The 23,669-nt window shown below is 35.4% G+C and overlaps 1 protein-coding gene across 1 annotated transcript in view; it reads left to right on the top strand.

Annotated features, from left to right (window-relative positions):
• Window positions 1-21,766, top strand: part of SGPP1 (sphingosine-1-phosphate phosphatase 1) — a 39,976-nt gene extending 18,210 nt beyond the window's left edge. Inside the window, exons 2-3 of the mRNA XM_058567081.1 lie at window positions 11,278-11,367; window positions 19,326-21,766. Of these exons, the coding sequence (XP_058423064.1) occupies window positions 11,278-11,367; window positions 19,326-19,877 (642 nt within the window). The 3' untranslated portion in view covers window positions 19,878-21,766. The remainder of the gene's footprint in view (window positions 1-11,277; window positions 11,368-19,325) is intronic.
• Window positions 21,767-23,669: the final 1,903 nt, after the last annotated feature.

Raw genomic sequence — 23,669 nt, 5'->3', positions numbered from 1 at the left:
AGAAAAACCTAGGGCCGGCCCCGTGGCTTAGTGGTTAAGTGCGCGCGCTCTGCTGCTGGCTGCCGGGGTTTGGATCCCGGGTGCGCACCGATGCACCGCTTCTCCGGCCGTGCTGAGGCCGCGTCCCACATACAGCAGCTAGAAGGATGTGCAGCTATGACATACAACTATCTACTGGGGCTTTGGGGGGGGGGAACCTAAATAAAACCTCCATTTCTAAGAAAAACTTAAACAAATATCTGAGTGATAATCTGCTTGATCCTAGGGATAGGATTAAATTTAACCTTACACTTGATACATGGAGGACAGCTTAGTATAGTAGTAAAGAGCTCAGACTCAGACTTCCAATGTTTGAATCTCAGCCCTGAAACTTAATACCTGTTTGATCTTGGGCCTCTCTGTGCCTCAGTTTCATTTAAATTAGAATACCTACCGCAGCGGGTGGTTCTGATGATTAAATGAGCTAATATTTGTAAAGCTCTTAGAGTAGTACCTGGTACGTAGTAAACTGTATGTTAAATAAAATTATTTAATCTATTAACGGTTCAGTAAAGAACAGATCCGTGTTCATTTCTTCTAACATCTGCCTAGAATTGAATTTTGGCTTTAAAAAATCCAGCCAGTTTGGGGCCTTGCCCCGTCGCTGAGTGGTTAAAGTTCCGTGCACTCTGCTTCAGTGGCGTAGGTTCACAGGTTCGGATCCTGGGTGCGGACCTACTCCGCTCACCAGCCATGCTATGGTGGTGTCCCACATACAAACTAGAGGAAGAGTGGCACAGATGTTAGCTCAGGGTGAATCTTCCTCAGCAAAAAAAAAGAAATAAAAAAAAATCCAGCCACTTTGTCAGAAATAAAGGAGTGGATTAGCTAGGAATAGAGGTAGAGAGTGAAGTGGAGGGCAGTACATACGACAAATATATACGACAAATATATATCAGAAGTAAGAGAAGGGTTGGTTAGCTTGCTAGGGGAGAGGAAAGAGGGAAGAGGTAGTCCTCCCTAGTCCTCCTAGTTCTGACTTTTTTGAAAATAGAAACTAGGGCTCTTATAAAATTGCTAAATTTGCCAATGTGGAAAAGACAGAAATGGAATTTTCTATTATAATGCCTTTTACATTTTGAAAATTTCTGGACTTAATTGACCCTTCTCCACTTATTCTCCCAAGTGCTGAGGCAGCTCCAGAAGAGCTGTTGTCACCCCAGACTGGATTTGCTCCAAACTTTGGAGATTTGAATAGGGATTTTTAAAAAACAAATCTCCACAGAATCCACAATAGACACTGGAGAAGTATTCTGGGGCCTTGTAGCAAATAGGGCTAGATTATCCAAGAGACAATTAGATAAAAAGTTCTTTGATAGGTTGGATTTGGAATGAATTAATGAATTGGAAACTGCCTGGAAGACAGGATTTACTAAGTTTCTTTTGTTTCTACTGTGGTTTCTGCAGAGGGAATCAGGAATTTCTTGTTCATCTTAACTATCTGCAGAGCTGTGGTCTGTCTGCAGCTCTAAAATGATACAAGCCCTTCTCTTTCTTTCCTCACAAATCCCTTCCCTATAATAGGAATTGGAAAGTGGATCCTATTTTAACTTATAGCTATACCAACTAGTATGGTAATCTTTCCTTGTTGTGGTTTGTAATGTAAAATATATTTAAAATTATAATTAATATTTACATGATGAGTTCTGTTGCTAAATTGATACTTTGTGACATCATAAGAGTTCAAAAGAGAATCAGTAACTAAGATGACATCAGGTGTGAATAGGGCAAAGCAATAGACTGAGTTGAAAATGTTTTAGTTCACATTTTTATTGTTAATGTGCACATTAAATGACTGATATGGGTCAGTTTTTTGTTTTTTGGTTTTTTTTGTGAGGAAGATTAGCCCTGAACTAACATCTGTTGCCAATCCTCCTCTTTTTGCTGAGGAAGATTGGCCCTAGGCTAACGTCCGTGTCCATCTTCCTCCACTTTATATGTGGGACGCCTGCCACAGCATGGCTTGATAAGCAGTGTGTAGGTCCGCACCCGGGATCCGAACCTGCGAACCCTGGGCTCCTGAAGCAGTGCGCGTGAACTTAACCACTAAGTCACTGGACCAGCCCCCAGTTTTTGTTTTACCTATTTGAACCCCTGAATTGTTCTATGTTAGGGTACCAGTGTGGACTGTACCATGAAGGAAAACATACTATTGTGATGAAGTTTTTTGGTTTGTTTTTGCTTGTAGCATAGAAAATATAGTTCACAGTGTACTATTTTATGGAGTGGTTTTTTATTTCTATGCAACTTAGGTTACTTTGTTTTAGAAAATGTATATTAGTTTTAAAAAGCTACAGAATCCTTACCTAATAATGTTTACTCTAAAACAAGCATTGGAAATTCTCTTTCCTAAGTTAACTCGAAAGGATATTCAGATTGCATTTTATGGTGGATTCCAGAGATGCTCCTAGAACTAAAGGTTAATACAGCCCAGGTTTGAACCCAGGAACTGAATGCTACTATGGCCTTTGACCTCAAGTTATCATAATGTGATACTGTAAGACTAATATTCTTAGTAGCTGAAGGCTTATGTTTACTTCATTCAACAAGTATTCATTGACTGCCTACTATGTGCAGATACTGTTGTAGTCACTGGTAATACAGCAGTGAACAGAACAGACTCAGGTTTCTGCCCCTATAGAACTTAGATTCTTGAGGAAGAGATAGATAATAATTAAATAATATTATTTTAAGTATATGTAATATATGTGTACATATAGAATATATATAAAATATATCCTCATGCATAAATATATCCTATGTCAAAGGTAGCCATCTCTCTTTCAGTAATGTTTTATAGTTTTCAGTGTACCAGTCTTTCACTTACTTGGCTAAATTTATTCTTAGGTATTTTATTCTTTTGGATGCTATTGTAAATTGAATTGTTTTCTTAATTTTCAGATTGTTCATTGCTGGTGTGTGGAAACACAACTGGTTTTTGTATGTTGATCTTATAGCCTGCAACTTTGCTGAATTCATTTATTAACTCTAGTAGTTTTGTGGATTATTAGAGATAGTCTATTTTAAGATCATGTCATCTGTGAATAGAGAGTGTTTTACTTCTTCTTTTCCAATTTAGATGTCTTTTCTTTTTCTTGCCTAATTGCTCTGGCTAGATCTTACATTACAGTGATAGATAGCAGTGGTGAGAGGTGGACATCCTTGTCTTGTTGCTAATCTTGGGGGGAAACCTTTCAGTCTTTCATGATTGATTATAATGTTATCTGTAGATATTTCATAAATGCCTGTATCATGTTAAGGAAGTTTCCTTCTATTCCTAGTTGTTGTTGTTGTTTTTTTGTGTGTGAGGAAGATTGGCCCTGAGCTAACATCTGCCAACCCTCCTCTTTTTGCTGCGGAAGACCGGCCCTGGGCTAACATCCATGCCCATCTTCCTCCACTTTATATGGGACGCCGCCACAGCATGGCCTGACAAGCGGTGCGTCGGTGCGCGCCCGGGATCTGAACTGGCGAACCCCAGGCTGCAGCAGAGTGTGCGCACTTAACCACTTACACCACTGGGCCAGCCCCCTATTCCTAGTTTTTTGAGTGCTTTTATTATGAAGGAGTGTTGGATTTTGTCAAATGCATTTTCTGCATCAATTGAGATAATTGTGTATTTTTTTTTACGTTATTCTATTAATGTGGTGTATTACCTTGATTGAATTTTTTGTTGTTGACCTACACTTGCTTTTCTGGGATAAATCCCTCTTGGTCATGGTGTGTAATACTTTTAATGTGCTGTGGGGTTTGGTTTGCTAATACTTTGTAGAAGATTTTTGCATCAGTATTCATGAGGGATATTGGTCTATAATTTTCTTGTCTTGTGATGTCTTTGTGTGTTTTAGTATCAGGATAGTCATGGCCTCATAGAATGAGTTAGGGAATGTTCCCTCCAATTCTGTTTTTTGGAAGAGCTTGAGAAGATTGATATTAAATCTCCTTTAAATGTTTGATGGAATTCACCAGTGAAACCGTCTGGTCCTGAGCTTTTCTTTCTTTAGAGGTGTTTGATTACTGATTCAGTTTCTTTGCTTGTTATAGGTCTGTTTTTTTTTTATTTTTATTTTTTTTAGTATAAAGCTGTTTGCATCTCTTTATTCAAAATGAAGTCAGATGCACTTAGTGCAGATGACCTGAGCGAATGTTGATGAAACTGCAGTTACTGGTTGGGTCCCACTAGGGCGTTAGACTTATCTCTTTTTTTTTTTTTTTTAATTGAAGTGACATTGGTTTGTAACATTATATAAATTTGAGGTGTAAATCATTATATTTCGATTTCTGTGTAGACTACATCATGTTCACCACCCAAAGACTAATTACCATCTGTCACCATACACATGTGCCCTGTCACCCCTTTTGCCCTCGGTAAAGTCTGTTTAGACTTTATATTTCTTCTCGAGTTGGTTTTGGTAATTTGTATGTTCTTACAAATTTTCCCATTTCATCTAGGTTATCTAATTTGCTGGCATACAGTTGTTCATAGTTTTCTCTTATAATCTTTTTAATTTCTATAAGATCAATAATAATATACCCCCTTTCATTTCTGATTTTAGTTATTTCTATCTTCTGGGGTTTTTGTTTGTTTGTTTTGTCAGCCAGGCTAAAGATTTGTCAATTTCATTGATCTTTTCAAAGAAACAACTTTTGGTTTTGTTGATTCTCTTTATTGTTTTTCTATTCTCTATTTCATTTTTCTCCACTCTAATTATTTTATTATTTCCCTGCTACTGCTAGCTTTGCATTTAGTTTGCTTCTCTTTTTCTAGTCCTTAAGATGTAGAGTTGTGATTGATTTGAGATATTTAGTCTTTTTAATGTAGGCATCTATTGCTGTACCTTTCCCTCTGAGTGCTGCTGTTACTGTATTACATAATTTTTGGTATGTTGTGTTTTTGTTTTTATTTGTCTGTAAGTATTTTATAATTTCCCTTATGATTTATTCTTTGGCCCGTGGTTATTTAAGAGTAGTTTAGGGCCGGTCCAGTGGTATAGTGGTTAAGTTCATGCACTCCGCTTTGGCAGCCTGGGGTTTGCCGGTTCAGATCCCAGGCGTGGACCTACACATTGCTCATCAAGCCATGCTGTGGTGGCATCCTACATACAAAAAATAGAGGAAGATGGGCACAGGTGTTAGCTCAGGGCAAATCTTCCTAAACAGACAACAAAAAAAGTTACTTCCAGTGTTAAATAAAATATAATTTATTAAAAAAAAAAGAGTAGTTTAATTTCTACATACAGTTGATCCTCATTACTCATGGATGTCATTTTTTTTTTTTTTTTTGTGAGGAGATCAGCCCTGAGCTAACATCCGCCAATCCTCCTCTTTTTTTGCTGAGGAAGATGGCCCTGGGCTAACATCTGTGCCTATCTTCCTCCACTTTACATGGGACGCCGCCACAGCATGGCTTACCAAGCAGTGCGTCTGTGTGCGCCCGGGATCCGAACCAGCGAACCCCGGTCCGCCGCAGCGGAGCGCGCGCACTTAACCGCTTGCGCCACCGGGCCGGCCCCTGGATGTCATATTTTTAAATTTAACTACTCACTAGAATTTATTTGTAACCCCAAAATCATTACATTCACAGACATGTGCAGAGTGGCTAAAAATATGAGTCAGGTGGCATACATATTCCCAGCTAAGGTTAAACAAGACGATGCTCTGCTTTCTTGTCTCAGCTATTCTACTGCAAACAAGAGTCTTTTTCACAGTCTGTTTAGTGCCGTGTTTTTCACATTTTTGTGCTTTCTGTTGGTGGTTTTGCTGTTTAAAATGGTCCTCATGCACAGTGCTGCAGTGATGTCTGGTGTTCCTAAGCATAAGAAGACTGTGATATGCTTTACAAAGAAGATACACATGTGTTAGATAAGATACATTCAGGCATCAGTTATAGTTCTTTTGGCCACGAGTTCAATGTTAATGAATCAACAAAACAGTACATCCAGAAAAAGGAAGAGGAAATTCACCCGTTTGTATGTAAGGCCGCTCTAGAAAGTGCTGAAGTAGCATCTGCAGTGTATGACGAAGCTATGGGAAAGTGGCTAAATTTGGATTCATGAGAGAACAAGCAATTAAAAAAAAAGAAAGCAGAGTGGACAGCATTGTTGTGAGGCTGAAAGCCAAGGAAATTTAAAGTCATGTTCCCCAGAGTAAGGAAAATGTTAAATTCGTCTTGGGGCTGGTTGGTACTTTTCAAAAGGCAATACAGCATGAAAAATGTTAAACTTGGAAAAAACTTGAGGCACAATCAAGAAGCTGCAGGAGAATTTTTTAAATGTCTGCTGAGTGTTACATAGGAAAAGGGCTATTTGGAAGAGCAGGTTTTCAATGCTGATGAGACTGGCGTGTGGAACTGTTTCTCTCTTCAGTTCTGTCAATGTTTGCTTCCTTTGTTTTGAGGCTTTATTGTTTGGTGCATGTATGTTTTTAATTGTTATATCTTCTTAATGAATTGACCCTTTTATCAATGTATACTGTCCTTCTTTGTCTTTTGTAACAGTTTTCAGCTTAAAGTCTATTCTGTCTGATATTTGTATAGCCACCTAGCTCTCTTTTGGTTACTATTTGCATGGAATATGTTTTCTCATTTGTTCACTTTCAACCTATTTGTGTCTGTGGATCTAAAGTGAGTCTCTTTAGGCAGCATATAGTTGAGTCATGTATTCTTATCCATTCTGCAAATCTCTGCCTTTTGATTGGGGAATTTAAACCATTTCCATTTAAAGTAACTGCTAAGAAGAAATTACTTACTTCTGCCATTTTGCTATTTGTTTTCTGTATGTTTTATACCTTGTTTCTCATGTCTTACATTACTACTTTCTTTTGTGTTTAATTGATTTTTTGTAGTATACCATTTTGATTCCCTTCTCATTTCCTTTTGTGCATATTTTTTAGATACTTTCTTTGTGATTATGTAGGGATTACAGTTAACAACTAGATATATTTTGAAAGTATAACTGATACTGTTAATGGATTGGACGATATGAATGAGGAAGTCAAGGATAACAAGAAGTTGTTTGGCCTGAGGAATGGAGCAATGGAGAAGTCGTTTTCTAGGAAGAAGATAACTACAGGAATAGCTGGTCAGATGGAGGGATGGAAGAGAAATCGGGAGTTTAGATCTGGTCATGTTACATTAGACATTGAAGTGGAAATATCAAGCAGGCAGTTAGATATACAAGTCTGGGATGCAGGAGTGAGGTCCCAGCTAGAAACAGAAATTTGAGTCATGAACATATGGATTATATATAAATCCCTGAGACTGGATAAGATCATTAAGGAAGTGAGTATAGATTGGGAAATTCTAAGTGCCCTTAGAACTAAACCCTGGAGCACACTTTACTAAGGAGTTGTGAAGAAAAGGGGAACTAACAAAGCTGACTGAAAGGGAGTAGTCTCTCTGTATTTTATATGTTTGTAATAAATTCTATCATTTCTTGGGAAAGAATAATTTTGCATAAATCTGTTTTCCTTCCAGTCACATCTAAATGAGGACAGTGGTCCTAAATCTGTTTTTAGAGACAGTTTGACAGAAAATTAAAAGTAAATGTAATCTAGATATTCTTAAGTATAAAATAAATGGGCCAGGTGAATTGCTTATTATGCATAATTCTTCCTCCCTCCACACGATCCCACTTTAGAAACATTAGTTTTATCTAGTCTGTCTAGATTGTTTTATTTCCTTTAGCCATTAAGATCTGTGGTATTTTTTATCTGCTTAAAGTTAACTAATGAAATACTTCTTTGCTTTGATACTTTGTGATTCAGAATCCTATTATTCAATGGGGAGTAAATTTGAAAGTCATGTAGTCAGAACTGGATCAGGTGTTCCCAAAAATATTTCCTTCCAGAAAAAAAATCTAGAGAAAATATTCTGAAGGTGGAGACTCATGGCTGAAAAAAAAAAATCAGCCCATCAATAAAAATAAAAGTGACTTATTCTTTTCCAACTATTCATCTTACCCTAGTCGGGGGCTAAAGGTGTTCTGCTATAGGGGAAAAGGAAAAGAAAAGGGCTTCTGGTTTCTTTCTTAGCCTCTGCATCTAGCTTGGTTGTATTCCTCTCTCTCTCTCATTTAAACATCTTGAACATAATAAACCTGAATTAATGTGGATTGAGTTAAGTTAAATTCAGTTTCATTGTCTCTACTCAAAAACTCTCCTTTTCCCCTACCTGCAGTCTTAGCTTTTGAGACTCTACAAGTGAATTTTTCTTCAGTCTGTTATATAAGTACAAAGAATTCCCATCAATAACTTTGTATATTTTTCCTTCCTTATGGAGTCTAAGTGAAAAAAAAAAAGAAAGAGGGAAGTATAGGAGAATTCCTCAGCTGTTGATGCTTACTTCTATTTGACTCTCTTTTGCTATTAACAGTCTTCAAAAAATTAACAGAAAAATTGAAAAGGCCTCCCTGCTGCAGAGACAGAAGCCACTGTTATCTCTCACCTAGATTATGCCAACAGCCTCCTGACAGTCTTGCTCTTTCCACCCTTGAGCCCTTATTGTTAATCTCAACATAGCAGTGATCATGACACTGCTCTGCTCAAAACTGGCAATGGCTCCTCATTTAACTCACAATAAAAGTCAGATTTCGTACAGTGGCTTCTCAGGCTCTGCTTGCTCTGGCCCCCATTACCTCTCTCACCTCTCCTCCTACTTGCTCTCTCTGCTCTGGCCACACTAGCCTCCTTGCCAGTCACATTTCCTCATTGAGACTTTTCTCTACCTGATCCCCTTGCCTGGTATGTGTTATTCCCTCAGATATCTGCTCTGCTATTTCTCTCACCTCCATCCAGTCTTGCCTCAAATCTCAGCTTCTCATTAATGCCTACACTGATTGTCTTTTATTTAATACTTTAACCTTCCCCACTTACACTCCCAAACTCCTGATCCTAATTCTGTTACTATTTTAGTTATGATAGGCTTGGTTATCTGTGGCAGTGACTTAACTCCCAAATCTCAGTTTAACAACAAGAGCTTATTTCTCCTTTGTGCTACATATTCATTATGGGTTAGCAAACAGCTCTGTTCCACTTCGGACCTCAGGAACCCAGGCTGATGGAAGTTTGCCCATCTTGTCATCTCAACATGTGGCTTCCAGTGTCACATCTGTAGGGAAAAGAGTTCATAGAGTGATTCAAAGTGGCATGTCACTTTTTTCCCAACTCATTGGCCAAAACTAATCACATGGTCTCAATCTCACTGCAAGTGAACCTGAAATTGTAGAGGAGCACAAGGACTATTTGATGGACATTACTGTTTCTTCAACCACCTGGTCTCTTTTTATTTCTCCGCTAGTACTTATCACATTTTATTATATAATTTATGTATATTTACATATCATATAATTCACATATTTTTATGCTTACTATTTAGTACCTCCCCCCAGCAAGAATGTGAGCTTATTATCGTAGAAAACCACACTACTTACAATTTCTTGCACACAAGCCTTTGCTCATGATGTTTCTGCTGTTTGTAGTGCCCTCTATCTTTTTTGCCCTCTACTCACTCCTTTTCTCTAAAGACTAAATCCTACTTATCTTTAAGGACAATTTGAATCTTACTTAATCTGGGAGACTTTGTTAATATCCTTAAACTAAGTTAAACGCCTGTTCCTTAGACTCCCTCTGAACTTTTAGTGTACTCTTATCATAGCATTTACCTCATTATATGGTTACATGTCTGTCTGCCCCATTAACCAGGTTCCTCATGCATATGGAAGAATGGCTGGAGATATAGGCAGAGCTTAGAAAAGAAACCATGAGGTTCTGAACAAGGGCAGTGTAAGTAGGGTGGAAAAGAGATGACAGAATCAAGAAATATTTATAAGGTAAAATCAGCAAGACTTGGTTATTGGTTGAATACGAAGGATATAGAAAGAATAAAGGATAATTCACGTTTGTCCTTTAGATAATTATGTGTATTATGATGTTTCCATATGAAAAAGGAAATATTAGTGGAGCCACAAGTTTGGATAGGAGGATGATGAGTTTGGTTTGAGGTACAGTGGATTTAACTCCATGGAGACTTCAAGGTGGAGATATGTGTAGGAGTTGGCTGTATGGTTCTCAAACTCAGGGAAATGGATAGGTCTTCAGCATGCTACAAATAAGAGGTTACAAAATAAGAAAAGGTGAGACTGCCAATAACTACTAAGGGCAGAATCCTTATTTATACCACTGTCTAAGGAACAAGAAGAGGAAGATATGCTCTTGTGTGGGAAACACACATACAAAAAATAGATGGTAAAAGGGGAACCAGGAGAATGTGATGCTCTAGAAATCAGAGGTATTTGGAGTTTCAAGAAGAAAGTGATGGGCCATGTTAAATGCAATAGAGAAATCGAATCAAAACAACTGTGTACTAAATCTTTACCCTTCTTAAAACCCTATTTAATTCCCTTCTTTCAATCCCCATTCTGATTGAATTGCCTTGAATTCTTACTGATTTGAACCACCTTGGCTTCAATTTCTTCAGAAATTTGAAGTCATCACGCAGAAAATGCCTCAAATGTGCCCCTCCCCTTCCTTTACAAACTTACCACCATGCCCATCCATCCTTTCCTCCTTCCCTCTAATCTCAGGACATTCAAAGCTAACTCTTAAACTAGTACCACTGATACCAAGAGTTGTCTACCTTTTGGTTTTTTTCCTTTTTATGGCTTTCTGCTCCCAGTGTCCCACCAAAATTTTTCTCAGTAAAGTTACCATTTGAAATTTTAGTGGAGGGGCAGAAATGGAAAACAAATTACAAGGTGTTGAATATTGAATACAAGATGGGGAAATGCCAATGGAAATTGCAGATAGCAGTCACTGGAAGTGAGAGAGAGAGAATACCCAGTCCTTCTCCCCAGGGATGTGAAGACCCTTACATGGACCAGATTCAGGCGCTGTTCCAGAGGTGCTTTCATTTTGGAGCCATATTAAAAGTATGACTCCTACCTGTTTTCTTCTTCTATAGCATGCCAGTGATTGAAGCTTTACTGTAGAAGCAAAGATGAGCCAGTTCCCACAATGAAGAGTGTAGAAACATCAGATTTTATTCATTTGTTCATCTATGCAAAAGTATTTCTTGAATGTCTGCTCTTTGCCATGCTTAGGGTTAGGTGCTGGGAATAAAATGGGGAGTAAAAACACATAGTTCTTGTTTTTGTGGAGTTTTATAGTATAGTGATTTGTTTTTTACTTGTTTATATTTATCCTAATTTATTTAACTAATTTTACTTTTTTTTCCCCTTTTAGTATCCTCTTATATATGGACTGATTCTTATTCCCTGCTGGTGTTCTCTAGTTTGCCTAAGTAGAATTTACATGGGAATGCACTCCATTCTGGTAAGGAAAATGTTGTGTTTATAGAGCTTTATTTTTTTCTAAAATTGACAGGCAATTTTGTAATTTTTAACCATTTGCCAACTTATATGAAACCTAAATGAGAAAATATAGTTATTGTAAATCTTGTGTGTTTTGCAAAAATATCAACATGATGCTTTGTGAAGTTTTAATGTTGTAATCATGTCTTTCATAGAAACAGTTCCTAGCAATCACAATCACCGAGTATTATACTCGGGATACTACTTCTCCCTCCTTCCAGTCTAAGTTTTATTTTCTTTCTCATTCTCTTCTGTGCTGAGTCAAAACCAACAATGTGAATACAGAAACCAAGGAGAGCTGTACTTATTAATGAAGACCCAGTGACCTGAAACTAAATGAATTAAAACTGTCCTGCTGCCACTTATATTTACATATTAAACTCTAGTTTTTCTCTTTCCAAGTAGTATTTTAGGGCTCACATCAGATATTTTATTTCGAGGACACAATTCAGTTTCAAAAGCAGCAGCACAGGGACCCTGCACTCTTTTCAGCCACGTCTACCGCCTTGCCTCCCGCTGCATCCCTACTGACATTCCCTTAGTTCTGGCCTGCTTCATCTCTTAGGCAGATTGCTCAACAGCTTCTTAATTAGTAGCCCTACTTCCAGTTTGACACCGCTCCATGCAGTGTTCAGTCTCCTGTTACAGTATTCTTCCCAAAACACAAATATGATGCCATACTGAATGACTTACCTCCGTGCCCTAGGAATGCTGTAACCTCCACTTGGAATGCCCTTCTTTCTTCCTTAGCCTAGCTAACTATCCTATCCATTCTTCAAGAATCACAAAAATGTTCTTATCTCCTAAAAGCCTTGTTATATTCCCCATCTTTCCTTTCTCAAGCTCTTCTCCCAGAGCATCTGGAGCATGATTCTGGCATAGCACTTATCCTAAACTGCCATTCCTTTTTTCCTTATCATCACTCCCACTAGATAATAAGGAACATGAGAAAAGTAAGTGTATGTTTTCTCTCTCTATCCGTTGCATATAGTGTCGTGTCTCTTAAGACACTCTATGAATGTATTATGCATTATCTTGTAGATAAAGGATCAGAAAAACGGTGGAGAAATATGAACTAATTCATGGAATCCAGAATTTCTAATGGGTTCTATCAGATTTTTCTTGTCTTTAACAAGAACGTTCACTTTTAAAATTTCATACTCATAAAAATATCTCATTAACTGTGTCTTAGCTCTAGAAATATTGGGTTTCTATTTTTTGCTTAGATTGTTGGCCTCCAGCAGCTACCCCTTCACTAGTAAATTTCCACAAGTCTCAAATACTATTTTAATAAGGAAATTATTTGTTTGACTTTTTATAATTATTTATATTAATATAAGTTGTGAATTTACGTACAAATCTTTCTGACTAATCTCTACTAATTTTATAATGAGACTATCACAGATTTATGTCAAATCTAATATTTGTCACAAGAAAATGTTATCCATCTCTGTGCCTTGTTAGAGTTAATCCTTTCTACTCCCAGAAGTTAGCTCCTAAAAACTACCAGATGGTTATGCATCATTGAGTGATAAAAATGAAGCCTGATATTTCTTAAAGGAAAAGATATTAAATAATATTATCCCTAGATTCATTATCATCAAGGAGGAATAAGAATCTGATTATATTGAATATTTAATCTCAAAGATGCTGTTCTTAAAAAAAAAAAAAAGAAATGTTTAGTGGATTGGTCAAATATTCAAGCTGAGTTCAGTTCATTTTTTATATACTGGAAAATGTCTATTCTTGAATCAGCTAAAGTAAAAACAATATTGATGTATTATTTTTCAAAGCATGAGTCTGATAACCCTAGTCCTTTAACTATTCAAAAACCATCTTGTCCCATAAAATGTTTTATCAGTTTTATTCAGACTAGCTACTGAATTTTATTATGGGTAGCATTACAAGTTTTTGTTTTTCTTTTAAAAGTAAAATCACAGATAACTTGTAAGCATTGTAAATTATGATTCTGTGTTATAACCACAACTATTCCTAATCAATAATATATTATCATTTGATAAGTGACATGAAATTATACCCATAATGAACCCATTTTTTCTGCATTATGGGTCTAATATATTCCCACAGTTTTCACTTTTTCCTATATTTTAACGTTTCAGTAATTACTTGCATTTTGAACTAGTTTCTTAATCATATATGGGTAGCATTACAAGTTTTTGTTTTTCTTTTAAAAGTAAAATCACAGATAACTTGTAAGCATTGTAAATTATGATTCTGTGTTATAACCACAACTATTCCTACTCAATAATATAGTCTTATCATTTGATAATTGACATGAAATTATACCCATAATGAACCCATTTTTTCTACATTATAGGTCTAATATAGTCCCATAGTTTTCACTTTTTCCTATATTTTAACGTTTCAGTAATGACTTGCATTTTGAACTAGTTTCTTAATCATAATTTGTGTCTTCCCTGTTTATTGTGAAATTGATGTGGAACTGTAGGCAGAATGTGCCCTAGAAGTTGCTAATAGGTACTTGGATACCATATTATTTAAGCTGATAGCTTCATTAACATAAGAAGAGAGTTCCAATAATGTGTTCTAAATAATTTATAATGAACTCTTCATTCAGTATTTGCCATATGCTTTGTTGTTATTGTTACAACACAGAGAGCAACAGCTTAGTTTACTTTTAACATCCACCTACTTTCCTGAATTGATTTTCTTAATTCCCAGAAAAGTAGGGAAGAGATACTATATCCATCATTTTTTAATTTATTATCACACCTACCTCTCAAATTTAATTTCTTAAAACACAACCCATTTTTAAGTTACTATGCTGAGTACTTGTCAAGTTACTATTTTGTTTCTACATTAGTAAAATTATGAATATGTTGTAATTATATTTACCCAAAATTGTACTAAAAGTTTATATGTCTGTATGTGGAAAGTCTTTTTAAAAGTAAGGTATTAGGAGATTATAAAGTAGTATGTACCTCTCAAACTCATTTTTATAGCAAGAAATAAAAATCAAACCAACTAAACAAACAAAAAACTCCCAAAAACATATTATAGAGAAAGATCTAGAACAGTAAACACTAAGAGTTTTAGTAGTGGTTATTCCTGGGTAATAACTACTTGTTATTGTTCATCTGTGTTTTCTAGTTTTTCTGTAGTGAGCATGTATTAAATTTGAATTTTAATTAAAGAAGACAAAAATTTCAAAATCCATCCTTAATAATGCCTTTATAATCAAAGCCAGTGGATTCCAGCAATACATTTTCTTGTTGGAAACCCTGTTGGCATGACTGGCATATTGAAATTACAAGCAGGACACCTGAAATATGTTATAATTTAAAAAAAAACAACAACCCAGTGGGAGATGACAGGAGTCCTGAATTCTAGTCCCAGCAAATCACTAGCCTCTCTGAGAGTTGTATTTCTTCATCAGGAGAATGAAAAGGAGAAAATTCCAGATTTAATACATAATAAATATGTATTGAATTTATGGTATTTGATATCTTCTACCGTAAATTTGATGATAACCCTGAATATAGCATTCAAGTATGTAATTATCTATTAACTTTAGGGCATATAATTAATAAATATCTAAAATAATTTGCTAGGTTTCTTTTTGGAAAATTTGATACTTTGAGTTCTTGGTGTTACCTTTAACATTAATTTTTCTTTATTGCATACTTTGTGCTGTAATGCTTAAAACCATTTAGTTATACATTTTAATGTTTTACATTAAATTTATATCACAATAGCCACTGTGTTTATGTTCTGAATTCCATCGTTCCTTCCTGCTGGTTCTGTTGCATGGAAGTTAAATACGCCCTTAACATCCAGGGTGATATCATACATAACTAATAACTTAGTCAGAAAAGGAGGCAGATTTGTATAGAGTCTTGTAGCAATCTAAGTGTAATGTTCATGGAGCTATACATAAAAGATAGAGGGCAACAAATATTGGATGTTTTATGTAATACCAAAATATACTTCCAAAAGTATGATTGATATGAGTTGTCATTTTAAAGAATTCTTTTTTTTTTTTAATAATTTTATTTATTTATTTATTTATTTTTTTCCCCCAAGCCCCAGTAGGTAGTTGTATGTCATAGTTGCACATCCTTCCAGTTGCTGTATGTGGGACGCGGCCTCAGCATGGCCGGAGAAGCGGTACGCGCCCGGGATCCGAACCCGGACCCCCAGCAGCGGAGCGCACGCACTTAACCACTAAGCCACCGGGCCGGCCCTTAAAGAATTCTTAATGTTAAAGTGATTAAACGTAGAAAAGTCCTAAAAGTCATTTAATTGATTAATGTTTTCATTCTTAAGGCACTGTAAAAAGCATTTTACAGGAATGAAGATGTACTTATATCTATAATATGAAAGAACTTTAAGTTTTTTAAAAAAATAGCTAACTTCAGAGCTATTAACTTTGTACTTAACCTTAGAGTAAATATATTATGTATGGTTTTATATAAATACCTCATCAATTGTCATTTATTTAAAACCTAACTTGGTACACATTCCGTGTGAGAATTACAAGGCTCAGAATATTTCTACTTTAGCATATAACTTAAAATTTTGAATCAGTCTTGAAATTTAAATGAAAAATAAAGCAATAGCTTCTGTCCTGGTAGCCAAAATCCTATGGTTATTCCCCGAAACCTGTGCCTTTAATTACAAGGTAGGGAAGAAAGGGTAAGATAGCAAACAAAGGGAACATAATCTCCTAAAGTGAAATTATTTGGCAATAAGCCTCTGAACTATGGAGAATAGAGGTTTGAGAGTCACATAATTTGAGGATCTCTATATCCAAAAGTATGATCAGAGTTGGATCGCTTGTGGAATCTTTGAGTGATTGCAGTAAAATTCGATTAACCAGGCTTCTTAGGTAACCTTTAGTATGTATCATTGAGTTTTCATGGAAGACCTCATGTTCAAAAAAAAAATGTTGAAAATTTAGTTTCTCTTCACTCCCAATATTTAATTCTGAATGCTGAGAGTATTCATTTTTTTCAACAGATGTATTGAGCACCTTCAATCTATGAGATTAAATGTCTAGCTATATGATCTTAGTCCAGCTTTCTTTATTTAAAAACTGGTTAATTGAAGTATCCATAAACTTTCATCAAATGTGGACACTTTTGAAAGAGAAAAAAGAAACTTTTAATGTTTATCCTGGGGACAAAAGAGCAAAATGAGATTGTCCCAAGCCAGCCATATCAGGGTAGTTGTGTGGATTAAATGTAAAGTTATTAGAACAGTGTTTTTAGTACAGAAAATATTATTATTCCCTGAAGGTGTCTTTAGCCTAAGTTCAGGAAATTATGTTTCATCTATTTCTCTTATGGAGTTCTCGTGAGACAAGATTATATAGTCAATGTGATGAATCTAAAGAATTACTTTAAGCCAGCCCTGGTGGCCTAGTGGCCTAGTGGTTAAGTTCAGCGAGCACCACTTCAGCGGCCCGGGTTTGGTTCCTAGGCGTGGACCTGCACCACTCGTCTATCCAGTGGCCATGCTGTGGTGGTGGCTCACATACAAAAAGAAGAAGATTGGCAACAGATGTTAGCTCAGCATGAATCTTCCTTAGCAAAAAAAAAAAAAAAAAAAAGGAATTAACTGTCTTAATTTAACTAACTAAATATTTATTGCCTGCTTACTGTGTGCCAGACACTGGGTATATGTGTATAAATAAGATAAAGTCTCTGCCTTTGAGAAATCACAGTCTAAATATGTAATGTGAATATGTAGTGCAGTAATTTTCAACCAGTGCTGAACAACAGAATCACTGGGGGACTTTAAAAAAAAAAATACTCCCACTCCCACTTTAATTCAGTTAAATCAGAATGTCTGAGGATTGGCCCAGGCATCAGTATTTTTGTAAAGTTCCCTAGGTGATTTTAATGGCAACAAGAGTTGTAACTTTGGTTTTCTGGGAGAAATAGACAAGCAAAGAAATGGAAAACAATGTGGTAATTGTAGCAGGTATGTAGAAGATGCTATGGAAGCAAAAAGGAGGAAGTTCTTATTGTGGAGTAGGAGAAAGTTTATGGAGGAAATAGATGCCCGAGCAGAATCTCAAAGTGTATGTAATAGTTTGCCTAAAATGTACGTGGGAAAGGTAATTCCAAGATAAGAGAAAATAGAGTCTATAAATTCATTATGGAATCCGGCATTGAAGCTTAATGATAGTGGAAATGAGGAAATGGAGGCAGTGAATATGAGCAACTCTTTTGACAAATTTTTCAGTGATAGAGAGCAGATCCCAGGGTTTTGTTTTGTTTGTTTTAAGGTGGAAATTCTGGAACATTTTTGTTCATGTCAGGAATGATTTGGAAAGGAAAGTTCTTTTAATAATAGCTTTATTTCCTCCAGTAAACCATCTTCTATCATCTACCCAACTGTTCATGCCGAAAACTAGGAGTCATCTTTGATCCCTTTCTCTTTTGCTTCTGTCCCACATTCAATCCATCACCAAGTTGAAGTTGTCAACTCTAATTTTAAAATATTTTACTGGGCCGGCCCTGTGGCTTAGCGGTTAAGTGTGTGCGCTCCGCTGCTGGCGGCCCGGGTTCGGATCCTGGGCGCGCACCGACGCACCGCTTCTCCGGCCATGCTGAGGCCGCGTCCCACATACAGCAACTAGAAGGATGTGCAGCTATGACATAGAACTATCTACTGGGGCTTTGGAGGGAAAAAATAAATAAATAAAATCTTTAAAAAAATAAAATAAAATATTTTACTAAATCCATCCATGTTACTTCTCTTCATGTGGATATGGACCATGTCTAGAGTGAACCACTGCAGTAGCCTCCCACTAGTGTTTCCAGTGGTTTCCTGTCTTCCATACTTTCCCCCTATAATCCATTCTCTACACAGCAGATGGAGTGTTCCCTTACAAATATCAGATTATGTTACATTCCTACTTTGGAATCTTTCAGTGGCTCCCTATCACTTTTGAAATAAAATCTTAACTCCTTACCTAGCCTACAACGGCCCTACATGATTTGGCCTCTGCCTCTCTCTTTGACCTCATATCCCATCCCTCTTTCCTTTGCTCACTATTTGAGGCATACTGGATTTCTCTCAGTTTCCCGAACTCACTAGCTTCTTTTCTGCCTCAAGGCCTTGGCACTCAATGATATTCCATCTACCTGGAACACTTTTCCTTAGATCTAAAGATAGGGCTGACTCCTTTTTGGAATCAGGCCTCTGCTCAAGTGTCACCTCCTCAAACAGGTTTCCCTAATCACTCTAATAAGGTCTTTCATCATACTATCCCATTGTCCTGTTTTAGTTTCTTCATAACACTTATAACTATCTGACATTGTAATATTTATCTACTTTTTTACTTACATGGTTATTGTCAGTCATCCCCACTAAAATATAAGCTCTATCACAGCAGGAATCTTGTCATTTTTTAAGCAGTATATCTTCAGCCCCTAAAATAGTGCCAGGCACATACTTAATAAGTATTTGTTCAGTGAATGAATGAATGAATGAATGGGAAAAAGAAACTACCTAGGCTTTGTATCTTCTTTAATCATGGAAATACATATTTAAATGAATGAAAATGAAGATGGTTTCTTTGAAAAATAAGTATATTCTTTTTTCCAGAAATCAAAACTACATAATTTAAGCATAGTTTATTCAGGATTTGAATATAAATTTGTGTATGGTATGTATGCAGTTAATTTATAGAAGGGTAGAACTGTGAAACCACAATTCTTTTATTATTATCAATAAATCCTTTTGTTATCATTAAAACAGTTTTTAGTACCTATTATGTGGTCAGTTAGTAAAGTTTACTGGGAGATTGTGACATATTTAAAAAATTTATATGTATTAACATTTGAAATGTGAAATACATATATGTATTTTTTTTTTAATGGCAAAGATAGTATCATACTAAACAACTCTACTTTTCTCTTTTCTCAGGATATTATTGCTGGATTCCTATATACCATTTTAATCTTAATTATCTTCTATCCATTTGTGGACCTGATTGACAACTTCAACCAAACTCACAAATATGCTCCATTAATCATCATCGGGCTTCATTTAGCTTTGGGGATCTTTTCTTTCACTCTTGACACCTGGAGTACATCCCGAGGAGACACAGCTGAGATTCTAGGAAGTGGTGCTGGAATTGCATGTGGATCTCATGTTACCTATAACGTGGGTCTAATATTAGATCCTTCTCTGGATATATTACCTTTAGCTAGGCCTCCTATTACCGTGACTCTGTTTGGAAAAGCCATATTGCGGATCCTCATAGGGATGATATTTGTACTAATAGTCAGAGATATAATGAAAAGGATCACCATTCCTTTAGCCTGTAAAATCTTCAATATACCCTGCAATGATGTTCGAAAAGCAAGACAGCACATGGAAGTTGAACTTCCTTATCGGTATATTACCTATGGAATGGTTGGTTTCTCTATCACATTTTTGGTTCCTTACATATTTTTCTTTATTGGTATCTCTTGATGGAGAAATATTGTTTATGATAAGAAAGGAGGGTATCAGTTACTGATATCTAAAAATGTGTTCTAATTAAAAGCCAAATCAGAGTTAGGCTTTTGCAGGAATTTAACTTAAATAATTATTTAAGTAAATTCATAAGAGTCAGTGCATTTTATCATTGCACATCCAGATATTGTTTTAGGTGAGCTGAGCTGTTTCAACACTGAGAAAATGGTAAGTATCCATTTAGAATGTTCACATAATATTTGGAGAGTTTTATGCTGTTGTGGATTCAAGTTATATATAATATATATTAAGGTACACAATATGCAATTATGTATCTAATATATGTTATATATAAAATAATGTACCTAAGTTTTTTAAACTGTGGGGGTGTATTATAAAAACAAATATAATATGCAAACAGTTGTGCCTGTGTATTTGAAGTTAATACAGGTATGTTGTTATTAACAGATATATTTAACATTTATTTACTATGGGAGCCATTTCCTAATTGAATTGCGTAATTGCTAGACCAGAATTCATATGCTACCACATATTGATTTACTGCCTCTTTGTACACTGCCATCACCTTTCTTGTTACCCATGATGTTGACCATGGGAGGCATTTTTGATGGACCAAATTTTCAGAAAAGTTAGTTTTTGGAGTCCTTTTTTTTTTCCCCAGTTCTATACACTGTGTTGAATGTACTTCATTTGCAATTGTTATGTACATCAGTTTAATAATTCAGGTACTGAATTTCATTGCTTGCTAATTGTGCCTTTCTGTTGCTGAATTAAGAAATGCCATGTATACTGACTGTGATATAAAAATAAGATGCTAACTTTAAGTTACACATAATCAGGCAAATATTTTTTAAATATATGCCAAACTAACAGGGCTAGACGTAAACCACCCTCAATCTTTAGCCTTTGTCTAGAAAGAATGTGGAATGGGCTAAACTTTCTCACTAATTTATTGGGAAGCTAGATGGATAAATATTTCCATTTTTGTAGATATTTTTCTGTGCATTGTCAGTTATAGGAACAAGATACATTTTTTGTACATTGTCTTGATTGTTTACACTGCAGGTAGATATTTCCAGTCAGTGGTAATGTAATGGAAATTTGTAGATGGGACAATACACATGCTTCATATGCAAACAAACCATTTTTCTAAATTATTTGGAAATGATTGGATTTAGCAGTGTTACCTTTTAATACCCATTTATTAGCTACGTAAGATAAATTATAAGATCTAAAAGTATCGGTATTTTAGATTTTTTTCAACTTTTATTATTTTCACGGTGGAAAATTTGGGTATAAAACTATTCTTGATTCTGTCAGTGCCTTTATATTTTAAAGTGTAATTGTAGTTAGGTTAACATTAAGTTTATTTGTAGTAAGTTTTTCATAAAGAAGAGAATTAACTTTCCATATAAATGAGCATCAGGTGTGGAATTACTGACTTTAGTGCAATATCTGTCTGATTATCCAGAAGTACCACTTAAGATGTTTCTATTTTGGGCAGCATAACTATTTGAACTCATATTTTTATAATTCTGATTTAGAATTTAGGGACATGGTAATTTTTACCAATACTGAATCTGATAATTTTAAGTAAAGCAACTAAATTTAGGACCTTTACCTATTAGTTAAAAGGAAACCGAGGCACTTAGGAACATATCGGTACGTTGGAAAATGTGCAAAGAACTTTTCTTTCAAAATGTGTTTAATGAAGCGAATTTTAGAGACTATTTCCCATAATTTGGGTCTATGCTATCTTATTAATTTTTATATCTAGCTTAAAAGGTATTTGAAAATATTCCATTTCTTTGTGTTTTATTATTTTCTGTCCTATGATAGTTCCATGCTAAATGTATTTTAAAATAAAAGCCAAATTCAAGATTGAAGGGTGTCTTGTTTTGTTTGCTTCCTATGCATTTGTCTGTATTATCTGGTAGAGATTTATACAATATATTTAGGATTTTCATTCTAGCAGAGTTTTCCTCTGAAGCATTTTATTCAAAATCAGTACTGTTTTCAGTAATAGAGGACAATGAAGAAATTCTTTAAGGTTCATACTGACTTTGGGCTCCATTTATGATTATTCTGACATTGTACTTTTAGTGAAAAGTTCATAATATATATTTTAAAAACTTATGCATAAAACATGTTTCAGTAAAATCTGTGGCTAATAATATTGTAGGTAAACTGTTTAATCTGGACATCAGTAAGGACCAGTTCTTAAAATTCAAATTTATAGTTGAATTAGTTTTTCTGAAGGGAGTTTTTGTTGTTTGCTAGGGAGATTTTTTGAGAACGAGAAGAGGCAATAGTTTGAGAAAGAGTAATTGAACATAGTGGATATGCTGGATATTTTGTCGAATTTTGGTCATCTTCCAGTTCCTTCTGCAGTATACGTAAGTTAAAAAGAAAAAACTTGTAAACTTGAATTTTAATTATGGTTACATAAGCTATAAATAGCACAATAAAATAAGTTTTAACATGCTAATTGTAAAGGACATTTTAGAAAACTTCATTTTTAAGCCCAGTAAACCACTACAAATCTTTATAAACAAAGCATTCCTTCCTTGTGAGACACACAGGAGGGAAAATTCAAAGAAAAATAAAAAACATTTTTCTAAAAAATTTATAGAAATAAACTCTAACTTTTTAGCCTCAACTAGCTGGTATTTCCTAATTTGTCCTGCTTTATTTTTTTTTTTTTAAATAATTTTATTTATTTATTTTTTCCCCCAAAGCCCCAGTAGATAGTTGTATGTCATAGCTGCACATCCTTCTAGTTGCTGTGTGTGGGACGTGGCCTCAGCATGGCCGGAGAAGTGGTGTGTCGGTGCGCACCCGGGATCCGAACCCGGACCGCCAGCAGCGGAGCACGCGCACTTAACCGCTAAGCCGTGGGGCCAGCCCTGCTTTATTCTTTTTGTCATTTTTAGTCTTGGTGTATTTTCCATGGATGTCTAAAAAGCCCAGCCCCTGGTACTGCAAGCAACAGGTTTGACAGAATATCTAATATTTGTTTTTTAAGGATTTTTCCCCCATTTTCTGAAAGCCAAATGAATTTTAAAATTGCTTTATGGTTTATACTAACAGATTGTATCATGATGTCTGCAACCTCATTAGGTTTATTTTCAGCCTTAAATGTCATAAAGTCCGTATCTCAGGTTTTAAAAATTCATATACTTAACCATTATGCAGTTTGCAAGACATATGTTTGATTTAATACATATTTTTAAAGTTTCCTTTGTTACATGATGACATTTTCTGATGAGATGTAAAATGGATTCTTTTTTTAAAAAAATTACCACAATAGTATTACCTCTTCAGATTTGAGGTTTATCCCTGTCCTAAATTAGGGGTTCTCATAACTGAAATCCATTGGTAGCATGTGTCATAACCTGTAATTTTATTTGTGTATTATTTACTTTTAAAATTTTCTGTCTTCGTCTCTATGATGTAAGCTCCATGAGGAGAAGTAGCTTGTGCCTCTACTTCTGGATCCTTGGGACACAGCAGGCATTCAATTAATATATGTTGAATGAATACTCAATCCTTAGACAGGCTTCAGTATGTGCATTTTTCTGGGGAAAAATTCTACAACTTTCATCAGATTCTCAAATCAATGATCTAAAAAAACGTTTATGTAATAGTCTACCTTTTACTTCTTGTTTGAGCTGTTTTAAAAGTTTAGGTTATAAATAAATACTTCCAATTTATCTCATAAGAATTTTGTCACTCTTCATGCAAATATTTAAAGGATAATAATTGACTCCTGAAATGTTTTGCATGTAA

This window comes from Diceros bicornis, chromosome 24, assembly GCF_020826845.1.
Source record: "Diceros bicornis minor isolate mBicDic1 chromosome 24, mDicBic1.mat.cur, whole genome shotgun sequence".
In the NCBI taxonomy this organism is placed as follows: domain Eukaryota; kingdom Metazoa; phylum Chordata; class Mammalia; order Perissodactyla; family Rhinocerotidae; genus Diceros; species Diceros bicornis.
This window is presented reverse-complemented; position numbering and strand designations above follow the sequence as displayed.